At 38.2% G+C, this 16927-nt stretch overlaps 1 protein-coding gene across 2 annotated transcripts in view; it reads right to left on the minus strand.

The window, feature by feature from the left end:
- Positions 1-4780: 4780 nt before the first annotated feature.
- The window catches only part of LOC145999986 (uncharacterized), a 53094-nt gene continuing 40947 nt past the window's right edge, over positions 4781-16927 (minus strand). For both annotated transcript variants that reach the window (XM_083137284.1, XM_083137285.1), the window contains exon 5: positions 4781-4901. In XM_083137284.1, the coding sequence (XP_082993410.1) occupies positions 4837-4901 (65 nt within the window). In that variant the 3' untranslated portion in view covers positions 4781-4836. The remainder of the gene's footprint in view (positions 4902-16927) is intronic.

Consider the following 16927-nt stretch of genomic DNA (forward strand, 5'->3'; position numbering starts at 1 on the left):
GCTTCAAAGATTGATTCTTCTGCACGGAATCAAATTTGGCCACTTTGACGGTACTGCAGAATTATTTTTACTAACATCACAAATAATAATTAATTAGCATGTAGGCCTAGGTCTGCGAAGAATGAAATTGCCAAGCGTGCTGATATTGGCATCGTATGCAAAAATGTTTACTTGATTGGATTTGTATTAAGATCCAAAAGACTCAAGGGCTAAGGACACAGAAGCTAATTGGGACGAGACCTACAGCTTATAGTGGAATCCGAAGCACTTAATGGTATGTGCCTCCACCGGGGATCGAACCCGGGACCCCTTAATTTCAAGGCAGCAGTATTGCTGCTAGATAAGCAGGACTGGGAGATCAAATTTTAATATTTCCAATCCTTAACATTTAAGAATTAAGTTAGTTCCTTTGTGTACTCTTTGATTTCTTGAATATTTGCAACGATAAGGATAGATATAACGATGAAAACAATGAGATAACATCGACATCACTCATACCTTTGTCAGTACTCGAATGAGGAACTAACAAACAAAAAAGAACAGGCATATCTGCATCTACCCCCCTCCCCTTGATTTTATAACACATCGTATTAAAAGTAACTTTGCGATCTAACTGAACTAGAAAATATACTTGAACATTGAACGTGTCTCAATGGAATTTTAATAATGGAAAATGTAAACTTAAACTTTGTACGTCTCGACATCTACCGTACTACAAAAATCTTGGGGAGCTACGGGGGGGGGGGCTGAAGCCGGTTTTAGGAGAGCTTCAGCCCCCCTAGCTCCCCCCTATAGCGCCGTCTCTGCTGGTGGAGGGTTGAGGGTTAAATTTAGGAGGGAGGAAAGCCAGTCAGCTGATGGGAATTCTGGTTGGGAATCGAGGATTGAATGTGGGGGGAGGGGCAGTCTCCATCTCTTGAATATCAATGGTGAGTCTGAGATTGGCATGATGTGGGCAACACTTGAATTCTAGCTATATTTCTTGATTGATTGATTTGGAGTTTTGAGTTCACTTTATGCACAGTAAGGTTAATTGGGACTGGACCCACAGTTTAAAGTGCAATCCGAACCACTGTGTGCCTTCACCGGGTATCGAACCCGGGACCCCTTGATTACAAGGTGACGACGCTACCACTGCGCCATCGGGGAGGCCCCAGCTCTATTTCTTGTGCAAACGACGAAACGGCGTAGATTTTTCTTCTTAAAAACTTCTTTCCTACCTCATGTTTAGGTGTATGTTTGATCATACATGAGGTAATATATAACTGTGTCACGTGCAGCTTGTCGTGTCGCTTTGGTTCGAAAGGTTCAATGGAATCCATTGGTGGTGACGTCACAAGCACACGACGAGCTGGAACTGAATCTAAACAAGAGACAAACGTGTTTTCTTCCTATTCAAATCAATGGGATTTTCCATCGGAAGGGGTAGTTTTATTTATTGTGACAGCAGTTATGAAACAAAATTATGATGCGTGTCGTACATCGATGTAAAGATGAGATTTCGGAGGGTCACTATTTATATTTTGAGCCTAACAATGAAAAAACAGGAATTTGGCATTGAAAACGGTTTTATTGTTTTTCGAAGTATTCTCCTTTATGGCAATATACTTTTGCATTCGTTCGAACCATTTGTCAAAGCAGTTTTTCCAATTTTCTTGAGACACCTCCATAATATGGTTTTTGAACGCATCAACGGCGTCTTCCGCCGACGAAAATCGTTGTCCACGCAATTTATTCTTGACATTCGGGAACAAGAAGAAGTCATTGGGTGCCAAATCAGGACTGTACGGCGGATGACCCATCAATTCGATTTTTTGACTGTTCATAAAGTCTTTTGTTAGACGAGATGTGTGACAGCTGGCATTGTCTTGATGAAGAATGATCCGACGGCGTTTGTTTGTTTTCCGTATTTGACCGAAGACCTCTGGCAAACAAATTGTTGTGTACCATTCAGATTTGACCGTTCTACGTTCCTCTAAAGGCACAGTTGCCACATGACCAGTTTTCCCGAAAAAAGAAAACAGGCGACCATTTGTTTCGATGTGCTTCGAGCGCGAACAACTTTTGTTGGATTGGGTTCATCTTGAAACACCCATACAGTCGACTGCTGTTTACGTTCCGGCTCATATGCATATATCCATGATTCGTCACCTGTTACAATCTTATATACGTCTTTTGAAGCACCACGATTGTATTTATTGAGCATTTGTTTGCACCAATTGACGCGAGCGTCTTTTTGAGTTTTTGTCAAATTGTGTGAGATCCAACGAGAACATACCTTTCTCACAGCTAAATGATCACGTAATATTTTATATATGCTGGTGGAACTAATGCCTATGGTTGCCTCAATCTCACAGTATGTCACATGACGATCTTGCAGTATTAGGTTTTGCACAGCATCAATGTTTTCTTGAACAACAACTGATTTTGGACGACCTTCGCGAATCTCGTCGGTGAGCGAAAGGCGGCCACGATTAAATTCGTTATACCAGCGTTTCACAGTGGCAAAGGATGGGGCTTCATCGCCAAATGTGGAAGTAAGTTGATCGATGCACTCTTGTCTTGATAATCCACGTCGAAAATCGTAAAAAATCATCGCACGAAAATGTTCACGAGTTAATTCCATTTTATTGTTGTCGCGCAATCTCCAAGGCAACATAAACAACACAAATGAAGCTATTGACAAAACATTTGAAGTACGTTATGGTCAATAATGCCAGACGATTCCGTGCAAACGTCAAATCGCGCCTAACTTCAATCAGTGTTGCCAAGGCTCAAAATATAAATAGTGGTCCTCGTATATCATACATATCTTACAGAGGATAAGGTAAAGAATATCCGGAGTAAGAAAATCATGCATTCTCATAACATTCCACTTCCGAGCACAGCCGAAGCCGCGCCGAAGCTCACCCGATCTCAAGTCAGTCACGTTGCCGCTATGGATGATGGGAGACCAGCAGCCTCAGGCGATTAAACCGGCGGCGCCCATTGGCTGCGATTCAGGATCGGATTCCTTTCTGACATTCGCTTTACTCATTTTCCAACCCCATTATTTTTTACATTCTCATCTGTAAGGTATATGTTATATATAGACGTATTCTCCGAAATCTTATCTTTACATTGATGTACGATGCACATCACATTTTTGTCTCGTAACTACTGTCCCGATTCTTAAAGTTACCCTTTGCAATGGGGAAACTCAGTGTATTTGAATAGGAAAAAAAACACGTTTTTATTTGTTTAGACTCAGTCCCAGCTCGTCGTCTGCTGTGACATCACATGAAAGGAGTCCATTAATTACTGAGGGTTCGCTTCGTAGCGACACGTGCCGCTTGCAGCTTGTCGTCTGCCGCTTTGGTGTGAAATCTCCCTAAGAGACACACACACACACACACACACACACAGAGAGAGAGAGAGAGAGAGAGAGAGAGAGACAGAGAGAGAGAGAGAGAGAGGGTGTGATTGGCCTATGAAGCTCTGGACATGTAAATGTGTGCTTTTTATCTGTAAACTGTATAAGCTTATACAGTTTAGGTTAGCTTTACACATTTATCGACAAGTGCAGGTAACATTTTTTTTTAAAAAAAGTGTGTACTTTATTTAAGTGGGATACGAACCACTGTAATATGCTTCCATCGGGAATCGAACCAGGAACCTCTTGATTACAAAGCGGCACATCGGTAGTCACTATGCTATCAGGTCAGTAGATCCTTGATGCATATATACCTACATATTCATATCGTTTTCCAAATTCTAAATATTGATTTTTATGTGGTCACGCACACATGCACAATACAGTATTTCCTACTGGATTCAGAGAATCTTTCATCATTGCGATGGATGAAAGTTGCAATAAAATATTAGAATTTCTATTAATTTCTGTGTATTTACTAGATGAGAAAACGTGTAGTTGAAGGGCTGCCTTTAGGGGTGTCTGATGCTTTACAGGGCCTTGCATTTCTGATATAGATATTATGTCAGGGAAATGAAATTTGAACCAGGATTGAAATAGGCTAAAAAAGAGGACAAAAAGACAAAAATAGTATTGTATTTTATTACATTTGTTATGGTTGGTTGTTCTGTAAGATTATAGTTTTTCAATTGTTTACTTTCATTATTTTAATATAAATATGATCACATTTATAGGAACACCTATGCTAAAGTGATAATGAATACTCGGAGACTATAATGCTAAAATTTCATCTTCATATACTTTTCTGTAAAGAGGAACATGCAGTTATGCAATTAGGCTAGCATTGTCCATATACGCAATTAAAACTCCCCTTAAGACACCCCCAAAGAAATTATTCTGTGGAAGCCTTTATTTGTAAGGAGATACATTTCATCAACTGATAATAATGTAACACATACAAAATCTGCAGAGTGTGGGAGAGGAAGCCAACATTTAAGTCTGGCCCTGTCTACATGCAGTTCTATTATTAACAAAACTTAATTGTATATTAATAGGTCTAACATTATTTCATCTTCAAAAATTCCTGATGATTATTATGAAGTGTATAGGAATTAACAAAAATCTAGTCACTATCTGATTCAAGTCATGAGGGAGAGAGAAAATAATGCATATAGATATGCATGGACAGCATGATCTTTTTTACAACAAGTAACCCACATATTTGAGAATAAAATACTAAATATGAGTTTCCTACAATATGACAAAGGCATCAAAACAATATAATACTCATTAAATTTACCATCTTGATATTTATTTCAGAAATCATTATTTACATGAAACAAAATTATAGCTCTGACACCTGGTCATCCAAATTTAAAATAAATGTAACACTTTCATCACAAATATTTATGATAACATTTTATTTAGTTCATAGAGGAATGGTTCATCATAAGTGTCATATGCCTATATCCATAAAAAACTGCAGCATCTGAAAAAAGTAAATAAATAAAATTGATTTTCTGAGATTTTTTTTTTACCTTTTCAAATGTTGTTCCTGCACAGCATGTTCAAGAAGTCGCTGTACCTCTAGATTATATTACATCAACATATTACCCCTATATACAGGGTGACTGGCAATTAGATGTATTCCCTGAAAGGGGTTAAAGTAGAGACAATTTGCAATAAATTTGACCATATGATACCCCGTCCGAAAATTAGTAGTTTTCGAGATAATCGAATTTCAATTGTTTAAAAAATGACAATTTTCCACATAAAAAGATGAATTGAGAAAAAAACTGCTCATTGTATGGAACTTATTTCAGCGTTTTCTGATAGCTAACAAATAAGTGGTTCGTTGAAAAAAAAAGTTTTTCCCAAATAACAATCACATGTAAGTAACGGGTGGATCTAAACTTACAAGTGATAATAAAAAAAATGCACTCTTAGTTTACTTGGCAACGTATTAATAACAAAAATGATATGACACGAAGCGTACAAATTACTTAAATTACTTCCTTGTGACATCTGCTATCCAACAAGGTACAAATGTTGCTAACATTCACATTTGTGTACAAGAAATAATACTTCATTCATCTTCATGTGAATGGAATCAATGAACAATACAATTAAAGAACATTACACGTCTTGATCAAAGTGGGCACCTCCGTTACGGATGCAGGTACGCAGGTTTTTACGGACATTTGGTCTCTTCACTCGTGATGTGATGGTGTCCTTGATGTGTTGACCAGCTGTTAAGATCCTCTCCCTGAGCTCTTCTTGCGAGTTTACCGGTGTCTTGTCATGTGGCTCCAAATGTAAATGTCGCAAGGCGGTAACAAGTTTCTGCTGTCCCCGAAAACCGCGCGTTCTTGTGGATGAATGACTGGGAGTTGCCAGTCGACGAAATATTTTGTAGAAGGGAGATAATAAAGCTCGCGAGAAAAATAAGTCAGCATACAATGGTATTCATCCCAGCACACTTCAAAAGCTTAAAAAAAGAGTTGGGCACATTATGCCATCCATACACCACATTTTTAAATGTCTGGGAGTGGGGTGGGGGCTCGTTTGAATCCCATAGTAACATTGAGTTTACTTATGGTTTTATGTTTTTCTATTCATTCATATTGTCGGGTCAACAGTCAACAGCCAGGGTGCGAAATCATTGAAAACTGGTGGGGGGGGGTAGAAAGTTCTTCATCTTCAAACCCCCTCCCACACAAACATATGTGTATATTATACGATATACATATTTGTAATGTTAATAAAAGTAAAAATAAATTACTCAATTAAAAAAATATTATTATTGTTTTATTATTATTACTATTAATAATAATACTATTATTAATTACATAAAGAAAATTAATTTGTTACTTTTATACATATCAGATATTGCAAAGATGTTATTTTCTTTACCAATTGGTTAAAGATGTTAATAAATTATGAAATATTTCAAGTGGTTTTATTTTGTGCAAGTTTTTGTTTAGTTTGTTCTTTATGTTAATATAAATCAATTAAATTTCATAGTTATTATTGTTTTGCATTCTTGTTTTACTTTTATTGTGCATATTGATGTAGATTTGTTAATGATCTCTTGAGAGAGAATGCATTCAATACTCACAACAACACTAATTTGTGTGTGTTTTCGATGTTATTCTTAGTAAAGTATATTTGAAATTAAAAGCAGTTGCTTATCTTTTGTTTGTTATAACAAAAAATTTCCCCCCCGGAAATTTTTGGTCGAGGGATTTTTCAGGTCAAGATTGTTGGTGGGGGAAATCCCCCCCCGTCCCCCAGGATTTCGCACCCTGGTCTGCACCTTGTACCTTTCGGACAGAGCCTCAGACCTCTGTGCTTTGAACAGGGAAACGCAGGATGAGGCGAGCGCGGGCAGACCCAAACATATGGTCGGGGCTGATCTGAGCCAATGGGGTTGCCTTCCGAAATTCTAGGGTACTCAAGAGAAGCGGCTGCGTTTGCTCGCGGAAATCGGCAGAAACGCGGATCGGGTGGGTGTGGACATCGCCGAAGGCACAATGGGGATCATTCGGGACTGCGTCCAGGCGACTCAAGTCAGGCAGTAGCGTGTTCGTGCAGAAATCGGAATTTCTTGCAGTGGAAGCGCCTTCGGAGCGATAATTGTCGAATTTTCATGTTCAGGGAATGCGAAAAAAATAACTTTTTCTTACTGTCTTGTGGGTACGCATTGCGTACCTTGCGTACCCAGAATGCACGCCGCTGGTTAGCTCAATGTTGGTGGAGATTATGTTGAAAAATAAAAACTGTTTTCAAGTCAGCATCTCACTTAGTATTTTCTTTAAAAAAATGTTTGTGACCTACTTACTGCCTTACCTATGTATTATAACATATTCTATATTTATTTACACTATAACATACTTGTGAACTTTACATTACAGAACATCATTTGCCCTTTGCGTTGCATGCACATTTTTTGTTTCAGGTCACACACCAATCTACACCTGGCCTTGATTGCGTAGATCAGTGGTTCTCAACCTTAGTGAGACCGTGGCCTTGATTGCGTAGATCAGTGGTTCTCAACCTTAGTGAGACCGTGGCCTGGTAAATTAATTTTTAAAAGTCAATGCCTTGATCTGAAATATTTTATTCACCTTCCTAATTTTTAACTTTATACATTAATTAATATGTAACATTGAAATTAAATATTAATAAATATATTATGGCATAACCATAAAAGGTAATAGTTCCATTCTATCTAGGCTTGTTATAAAATATAAAATTAGGTTTAAATTAGTTGTCGCCCACTGGATCAAATTATAACATGGCCCAATATAATTGAGTTCAGGACTGTGACCGGCAGTTGAGAAATGCTTGCATAGATAGATTGTGCATACAATGAGAAAATCCACTAAATGTACTGAAAGATATCTTAGGTCGAGAGAGCATATTAAGCTTACCTCAAACTTGTTTCTGTATGCTATTGATTTGCAACACACTTGAATCAAGTGGACACGTTACTCACACTTCGAAGCAAACTTTCCAAATGAGCCTTTCCGTACTTGTCTGTGAAAGCTAAAATCTCACTTAGCTCAGAATGTGATACGAGAGCAAGCACGCATCAACAGTTCCATGCTATACACACAGTGGTGCAGGAACGGGGGGGGGGCGGGGGTACAGGGGTACATTGTACCCCCCTAAATTTTTGAAGGGGGTACTGTACCCCCCTAAATCCGTAAATCGAGTTGTACCCCCCTTGCTAATTTGACAGCAGACGCAAGGTGAAAGAACCTACTTTAAGTTCACCCAATAAAAAAAGTGTATATTGTTTATAACTTATAGGCCTAAACATTATCTTCCTTACCACAGAAATTCAAACCATTCTAAATTTATTCTACTACATTGTGGTTGCTACTAGTTAGTTCATTGACCTAAGTTCTTCGAAACCTCTTTAAGGTGATGAAAATTGTTTAAAATGTATGTGGAACGATGGAATCAGATTTGCTCTCAGACAATCACGCTGCAGACGAATGCTCCCTTGCGTTAGGGGGGGGGGGGGTACACTTTTCTAAAGCAGTGGTCTCGTCGATTCGAAGATAAGATACAAATCTTCATCAGAAGGGTATATGATTGATCCCATTTTCTTTTGAATATTTAAAATGGAATTTTCCAAAACGAAATACTTACACGAACGAGACGAGACACTACAGACCAACTTGGGGGGTACAATGTACTCCTGTACCTCACCCATATTTTTCATAACTTTGTAAGAGGGTGATAGGAAAACTATACTTAAACCTACTATATATTAAGAGATTTTGAAAATAGAGTTCCGGTTAGCCTATCTGAATATGAAGTGAATCTAGAATAAGTTTTAATAACTTCTGAGTGGAAACCTAAACAAAAATAAACACAAACATGAACGAGAAGGACCTCGCCACGCAGGAGACGAGATGAGGCTGTGACAATTCTCGACTCATCGCATCGCGATATTATTCCTAGGTGAAATGAAATTTTTGCTAGACATTTAAACAGGGTTCAATTTGCGATATTATCAGATGAGGGGGATGGAATTATTTTTACCTATGCATTAAGTATACTTATAATTGGACATTAATTACTTAAAATCTAATTTTGGTATCGAATGCAACACAAACACAACGCCATTTTAAGTTATACCCGAAAGTTAAACTGTAAGAAAATTACATTAGTCAGATGAATGCACGAGATAAATTAAACTCACTGCAGGTTCTATTGATAGATTTTGGATTGGATTCGCAAGGTCTTTGAGTGAGATGGGAATGTTTGATTGATTTATTTGGTTTATTTTACTTCGCATTTCTGCCACTTTTGGCTAGTCGCAAAGATGAGGATGGGTGATGATATGATGAAATTGATGAACACTCGCATGCCCAACCTGGGACCTCTGGCGTCAAAGCGCGCTATGCTAACCCCTCCGCTACGGAGGCCGGCGAGGTGGGAATGTGTTTTGGATTTTCTTTGTAGATGCGAAAATCTTTAACTGTGACGCACACATGCTTTTGCTAACATTAAAGTTTACCTTTTCACATAAACGAGAAATTGACATGTCACCCTAAAACACACGCATGTATCTGCATTTAATGCTACTCTATACGAAAAGAAACCTTGGGCGGTTCTTCATATTGCCCACCAAAGATTGAAACAAAAAAAACAACCCTTTTGAGTGTATGCCTTTCCTTGCTTCCTCTGACATCTGAAGGATTTCGGTTTTGTATATGTAATGATAGTACTTTCAGTGCTTGAAGAGTGTCATTAGGTACAGCTAATTATATAACAAATAAATGCTTTGTCAAATGTTTCACAAATATTTCAAAGTTGGACTTTTTACGAGTTCATCGGGAACCTTCTCAACTGTTTTTTTTAACGCCCTACAGATGTCTCAGTAAATACCAAATACATGGCTTCTAGTGTTGCCCACGGGACGAGACGGGACAGGCTTTTAAAAATTCGAGACGAGACGAGATTGACCATGTGTCATAAGACAAACGAATATTTTCGAGACGAGACAGCATTTCCACGAGACTAAACGAGACGAGACAGGTCAAAGTCTCGTCTCGTGGGCAACACTAATGGCTTCTAAAAGACATTGGATGTGGTACACATCTTCCATAAATTGTTTAAAGATATTTTTATGCGTATGGGAATTTAAAATTAGAATGAACTGAAGTGGAACTCTATAAGTATGATATATTCAATAATGTGGTTTCTATATCCAGTGGGTGGGAGATGATTAGTCCTGGTTGGGGTGGCTCAAGATCCTCCTCACCCCCTTTAATCTCAACTTGCATTAAAATGAATAGATGTATCTTTGTTCGCAATTTTCACATTTCGAACTCCTGATTTTCCGTTCCGTTAAATTCATATAAGCTCAGAACGAAGTCCAGAGCTATATATGTTTCACAATTGTTATCTGGTTTTAAAATCTGTTTAAAAAAACATAAATTCTAAGAAAAACAAAGAAAAAAATAGTTATGCAAATTTCGCATTAAATAACAGGACATTCGGGTGTGCTGTTCTAAAATAGAATATTTCCCATGCCTTCACATTATACCTAAGTATCAAGGACGTATTTAGGAGGGGCTCCGGACACTTCCCCGAAAGACTTACCAAGAAGTAAAAGTAAATAATAAAAAATATAATTGTTTAGCATTTGTTATATAATCGATGGTTATTTCCGCTGAACTTATTGGAAGGCAAGGAATTTGGCTCATACGGCTTTGAAAGGTTCCAAAGATTTATGCACACAACTAATGATAATATCCATAAAATATTAATCAGAAACTTTACTTTTCATTAATTGGATCTAACTTTTGTTTGTTATTCAATAAATATTCAATTATTTTTCTATTTGATATTAAATTCCTTGCCAGGGCAGTTGTTTTTATGCAAATCTTGGCGATCTTAACTACATGCAAGCTAGATGCTGTTATATCTATATTCTTTTACTATATTTTACCTATTCACGTAATAACAACAATACAATATTAATTAACTTACATATTTAATTAATATTTTAATTTAATTAAATATAATTATTATTATTTATTATTATTATTATTATTGCAACACTTGGTTGGACCCCCGAAATGTATTTCTAGGTGAGTAGTATGTGTGTTTATATATATGGGAGGCTGAACTTTGTACCCCCCAAATTAAAAACGTTCCTGCGCCACTGTATACACATGTTATGGCAAGCATGACACAAGCTCGCATGCAATCTGGGTATGGAGATTTCAAACTGAAGTGACAAGTGACAAGCCACATTTGTCACTTGGAAATGAACGTACAGAAATAAATGGAGCCTTTCATACTGAAGGGACACAACAAGGCGCACATGTCCCTTGGAGCTTGCATGTCAATTTGACTGGCCTTTTTCTCAATAGCGTGTATTGTGTCTCCTCAGTATGTGGATTGTGCTTGCATCAGTGGCGTCTCCTGACCCTGAACTTAAGGCGTTGGCAAAGAAGGAATGTTAACCCCTCCCCCTCTCATTTCTGTGAACCAATATTAGAAATTTTTTCCGTACCTTTTTGGTGTAAATTTATAAATATTTAGAAAAACATTAAATTACATAAATTATTTTAAATGAAGTAAATACTTCATTTAAAGTATTAATATATTTGAAGGGTAAGGAGAAAATTAATATGTTCAATACTTCGCCATACAATTAATTTTTAAAGCACGAGTTTGCAACCAGAGGGGTTGGTGGAACTCCTACCTATCACCCATAAAAACACCGTGGACATAAGAATGACCCGTCCATTGAAAAATCGCTAAAATGCACATTCCCGGTTTTTCCCCTTACCCTTCATTTATCCTTCCAAAAAGTAAAATTTGAAAAATCAACTGCTCATTACTTAGTTACTTGAATTCCAGTCTATTCTTCTTTCTTTAGAGAGAAATGCGATGATCACCGCCTCATTAAATTTGGATTTATCCCCTTCTCGCAGCTTAGAAAGTAATTCCTTCTCGATTGAGATAAGACTTAAATTCGTCATCAGGTTCTGAGCTTGAGTAGATCGGCAGAATGTGTGGATCCTCTTCAGTGATGAGAACGATCTCTCGACAGATGATGTCGTGGAAGTAACTGTTGCGATCAACACTGCTAATTTATATATTTCCGTAAACCCACCCACTAGATTCGTCATAATTTACAATCTCAATTGGTGTTTTCTCTGATCTTTCAGTGGAAGCATACCAAACATAAAGTTCATTCTTCTGCAGTTTGGTTAAATTAAACACACTGCCATAAATTTCCTACAATTTATGTACGAGATGGTGAGGAAAGTTTTCTCTTTTATTCAAGTTTTGTGGGATTTAGTAAATCAAAATATTGCAATTTTTCAATTGATGCGAATCTAATTGTTATCTGGTTGCTGATATTATCAATGATTTCAAAGTAAAGCCTCCGGCAGTGGTCTTTCTGTGGTTCGTTGTTCAGTCGCCTCCTTTTCATTTCAACAATCTCTTCCTCTTCTACTGCACCAGTTATAGAATTCCATAGTGTTTCGAAATTCTCACTTTCCTTTTTCAGCTGTTGTTGAAATTCAGTTATTTTATTACTGCAATACAAAAGATCAACATTTTTAGACTGCAATATACTGAATAATACGTCTGAAAAGGCAAGCAAGTTGGATAAAGCCTTTTTTAAAAATATATTTTCGAAGTCCTTCAGGAAGCTAGAAAATCCTCTGGAGTCATTGCAGTCAAATGATCGAAGTCTCCACTTTCACTAACATGTTCAAAAAACATAAGCAGTGCTTCTCTGTTGTCATTGACTGTCCACACTAGCCTAGAGGTAAAATTCCATTTGGTAGGAGCTAATGACGGGAGCTTTCTGGACATGAAAGCAGAAAGTTCGTGTAACCTCTTTGGAGAATGAGATTTAAGTGATTTAAGACCACAAAAGAACACCTTAAGCTCTTTGTTACATTCTAACGATTGTTGCAGCACCAAGTTCATTACATGAACATAACAATGCGTATAAAAAGCTTTCGGATAATTTTCCAAAACTTTACTTTAAAGGCCATTCAAATGACCACTCATTAAAGAATATCCATCGTATGTCTGGGCAATTAATTTATCCCCACACTTATATTTATCCATTATTTCAGTCACGTGTCTAAAAAGAGCTCCTGCAGTTTTATCGGCGCTCATGTTATGAAATCCAATAAATCTTTCAATGACTTTTTTTCTGTGAAGCCGAGAAAAAACGTAACACTGTTGACACCTGAGATTTTTTTCTAATGTCTGATATTTCATCGACCATGATAGCCACAAAGTCTGCGTTTTGAAATTCATTGTAGATTTCATCTCTCAGAACATCCGAAACTGAATTTATTAAATCATTTTTATTTCCTGCCGAAGTACCGCGAAAAACTGTAGAATTTAATAAATATTATTTTAATGAGGGATCGAACTTCACACTTGCAATGAGGAATTCCATGTAATTGCCCTTATTTAGAGATGCTGCATTTTCCTCATGGCCTCGGAATGGCAGTTCTTGCTTTGCTAAATAGCAGACGGCGTTAATCAACCTCTTTAATATTTCCCTGTTCTATTTTACTTTTTCATTGTGTAGCTCTATTTCAGCTTTTCGTTGAGTATCCAAAAGAACGTCAATTCTAGTAGGGGTGTCAACAAAACTACTAAATTTAAAGAAACTTTATTATAAAGATGCAATTCAGACTCGCTGTGTTTTCTCACTGCAGTATTGAGATGATTTAAATCCGCATACCCTTGATAATTCCCAACACCTTTTTTAGTCTAGAATAATAAACATGTCCAACAGTAAAATTTATTCACCACATCACACCCGCAAAGCCAGTCTAGAATTTCATAGAGTTCTTTTCGAAAATGTCTCTCAAAACCTTTTCCAGTACAACTTTTTCCTTTAACACATGTTGATATCGTGAGATTCGAACATGGTCGACTATTGTCAATAACTTGTTTCTTCTCTGAATACGAAAGCGAAGAAAATGAATTATTTAAATACTTTTGCACAACACATTCACTATTCTCCATCTTAAAATAATCACATCACTTCACACCACACGTTTAAAAAATAATGCACAACAATCACGAGCAAAACAACGCGGAACGCGGGGCGAATGAAGCCAAAGCGTTGGGAACAAATACAACGCCTTGAGAAGGTAACCATGCTGGTGGATGGCAGGGTGCGCATGCGCGGTCATCCTATGTTTTGGCAGTGGTAAGACGTTGGATTTCCTCGCAACGCCCTGACGTCACGGACCGTTCTGCCTGCCTGACAACCACTGCGCGCTGCTCCGCGTTCGAAAACTACCGGGCGCTCGTGACTGACAATTGAAGAAAAACGCTCAAATTCGTAATTTATAAAAGTACAGATACTTTCTTCTTTATTTCATTTTCCTTTGGCCGTTGACACACGACTTACACACCCAGAGAAATCGCCACTGGCTTGCATATATATATATATATATATATACTTTCTTCTATTTCTCTCTTCTCCTTTTGGAGAAGAGAGAAAAGCAGAGAGAGACTCTCTTTCTTTCCCCTCTTTTCGCAGAGAGAGAGAGAGAGAGAGAGAGGGGGAGAGAGAGAGAAAGTGAAAGAGAAGGGGAAAAGGAATAGAAGAAGAGATGACCGGGGAAGAAGAAAGAGAGAAGAACCCGGGACCCCTAAAGAAAGTAGAGAGAGAGAGAGAGAGAGAGAGATCTACTTTCTTCATTGGAGAGTCATTGAGCTAACTGGTCGGATGTCACTATGGTTTAACATGTTGACATTGGCAGTGGCGAAGTGTCCTATGAGGCCCGGAGGCCGGGCCTACCCTAATATATTTGTCTATAACGGATTATTTTATTACTTATAAATTTCATTAAACGACGCTTAATAAAAGAAAACTGAAATTCTTGGTCTTCCGATAATTACCGCAATTTTGCAACCTTGCCTGGAACCGTATTTGAGCATTCAGCGAGGCCCGCCCGAGAGTGCTTCAGCTGGTCCCATAACAACCTATGTGATTCGTGCGGGAAAGCATAATTTCAGGGGTGCGTTCGCCTGTAATGTAACCTGAGAGGCCGGCCTCTTTTCTCTCTCTCACCCTCCCTCCCTGACTTCCGAAGAGTGCCGATCGTGTACGAGCGCGTGACGAAGCAGGCAGTGGACGTACAGAGCTTGTTGAAGCAGTGTTTCCATGGAAGATTCAGAGCTGTGCCGGGAGCGGAGCACACCCAGCTGCTAACATGTAGCGAAAATGTGTTGCTAACACCTCTAAGCCTGGCCTCCTAACCTATCAAAGTAGGCATTATTAGAATTCTAACTGCAAATAATGCATGCAAGTTGGTTACCAGTGTTTAGTTTGGTGCTTTCAGCTCTTTAGAGGAACCGCTTTTCGCGAAGTGTTAGCTGCTGGACATGGACGTCCGCAGGATTTTTTCCAGGGAGGGGCAAGGAAGGTATTTTTTTCCAGGGGGGGCCAACATGGCATATTTTCCCCAATAATAGTGTTCATCCCTCAAAAAACATTGCTTAAATTTGAGTTTATCATGTTCATGCAATAATTAACCCACATTATTGTGGCTGAAATTAAATTATATGTGTGAAATATGTAATTTTTGCTTGATTTTCGTTTCCCCCTTTTGGACGCCCATGCTGCTGGATGTGACCCACACCAATCTCGATTCAGAGAGGGAAAGTATTTTATTTGATATTTTATTTTATATTGAGACGAAATTTCCTTTCATGATTAGTGACATAACTGAAAACGCGCTACTTTTAAAATGGGGCAAAGTACGTACAATGCAAACGTATAGAGAAAATCCATGTTACTGAAATTTTATGACTGTGTGTTTCTCTGTCCGTGTTCTCATTTAGCATTTCATCATTTTCTAAATCATATTATATTTTTTTTAAAAAGTCGCCTGTTGAAGAAGAATTATATGCATAAAAAAGTTAAAAAGAAATAATTGATTGATAGATTTAGTTTATTTTACTTGGCTTTCTGCCATTTTTGGCTAATTGGGAAGATGAGAATGAGCGATAAAATGATGACATTGACGAAGGGACACTCACGAAGAACACCTATGCCCAGGTGGGAATTCGAACCTGAGGCCCTTGTCGTAGCATGCTGTTATAACCAATCTGCCGCGGAGGTCAGCATTAAAAAGAAATAAACTCTAAGTGACGATCAAGTGAACCAACCATTTCTGTAATGCGAGAAACATTTACAATACTGTTATTGAAGTAGCAAATAATTTTTACGAGCAGCTTTAATCTAACAAATGTAAGATGGCTAGGGCCTGACAGAACGGCTTTTTCATTGGGTGACGCGTAGTCAGAACATCGAGTCTCATTGTCACTGTTTTCTGACCTTCGAGACAGAAGCGCCTTTATTCTCAGATATCTAATCGAGACTAGATTAAAGTAGAATCTGAACCAATGCCTCCAGGAGGAATCGAACCTTCTACTTCTTGATTATAAGGCGAGAGCGTTAATCACTACATTATCCTTTACAATCACTATCCCGACTTAAGTAGACGAGATTCAGGCAATATGTTATCTTTTATTTTCTAGGGGCTATATTTTAACATACTACTGTTAAAAAAATCATATCTTCCCCTCCCCCCAAACCCTGCTCCGTCCTGTGCCTACTCTTCCAGAGACAGCACGCTTCGCCACTGGACATTGGGACAGCTGGGGGCGGGGCTTACTTTGATAAAATTTTGCTAGCAGTGGATACCATCTCTTTGAGCATGGTAGTGTCTGTTCTACTGTTATGGAGCTGTGCGACAGGTACTTAATTTTTCCACATCACTTGATAAAAAAATCATACATATCCCAAGGTACGAGCACTAACTAGGGCCTCCCCCATGGCGCAGTGGTAGCGTCCTTGCCTTGTAATCGAGGGGTCCCGGGTTCGATACCCGGTGGAGGCACAAGTGGTTCGGATCCCACTTTAAACTGTAGGTCCAGTCCCGATTAGCCTTACTGTGCATAAAGTGGACTTAAAACAGCAACTCA

This window comes from Lepisma saccharinum, chromosome 16, assembly GCF_977018435.1.
Source record: "Lepisma saccharinum chromosome 16, izLepSacc3.1, whole genome shotgun sequence".
Classification (NCBI taxonomy): domain Eukaryota; kingdom Metazoa; phylum Arthropoda; class Insecta; order Zygentoma; family Lepismatidae; genus Lepisma; species Lepisma saccharinum.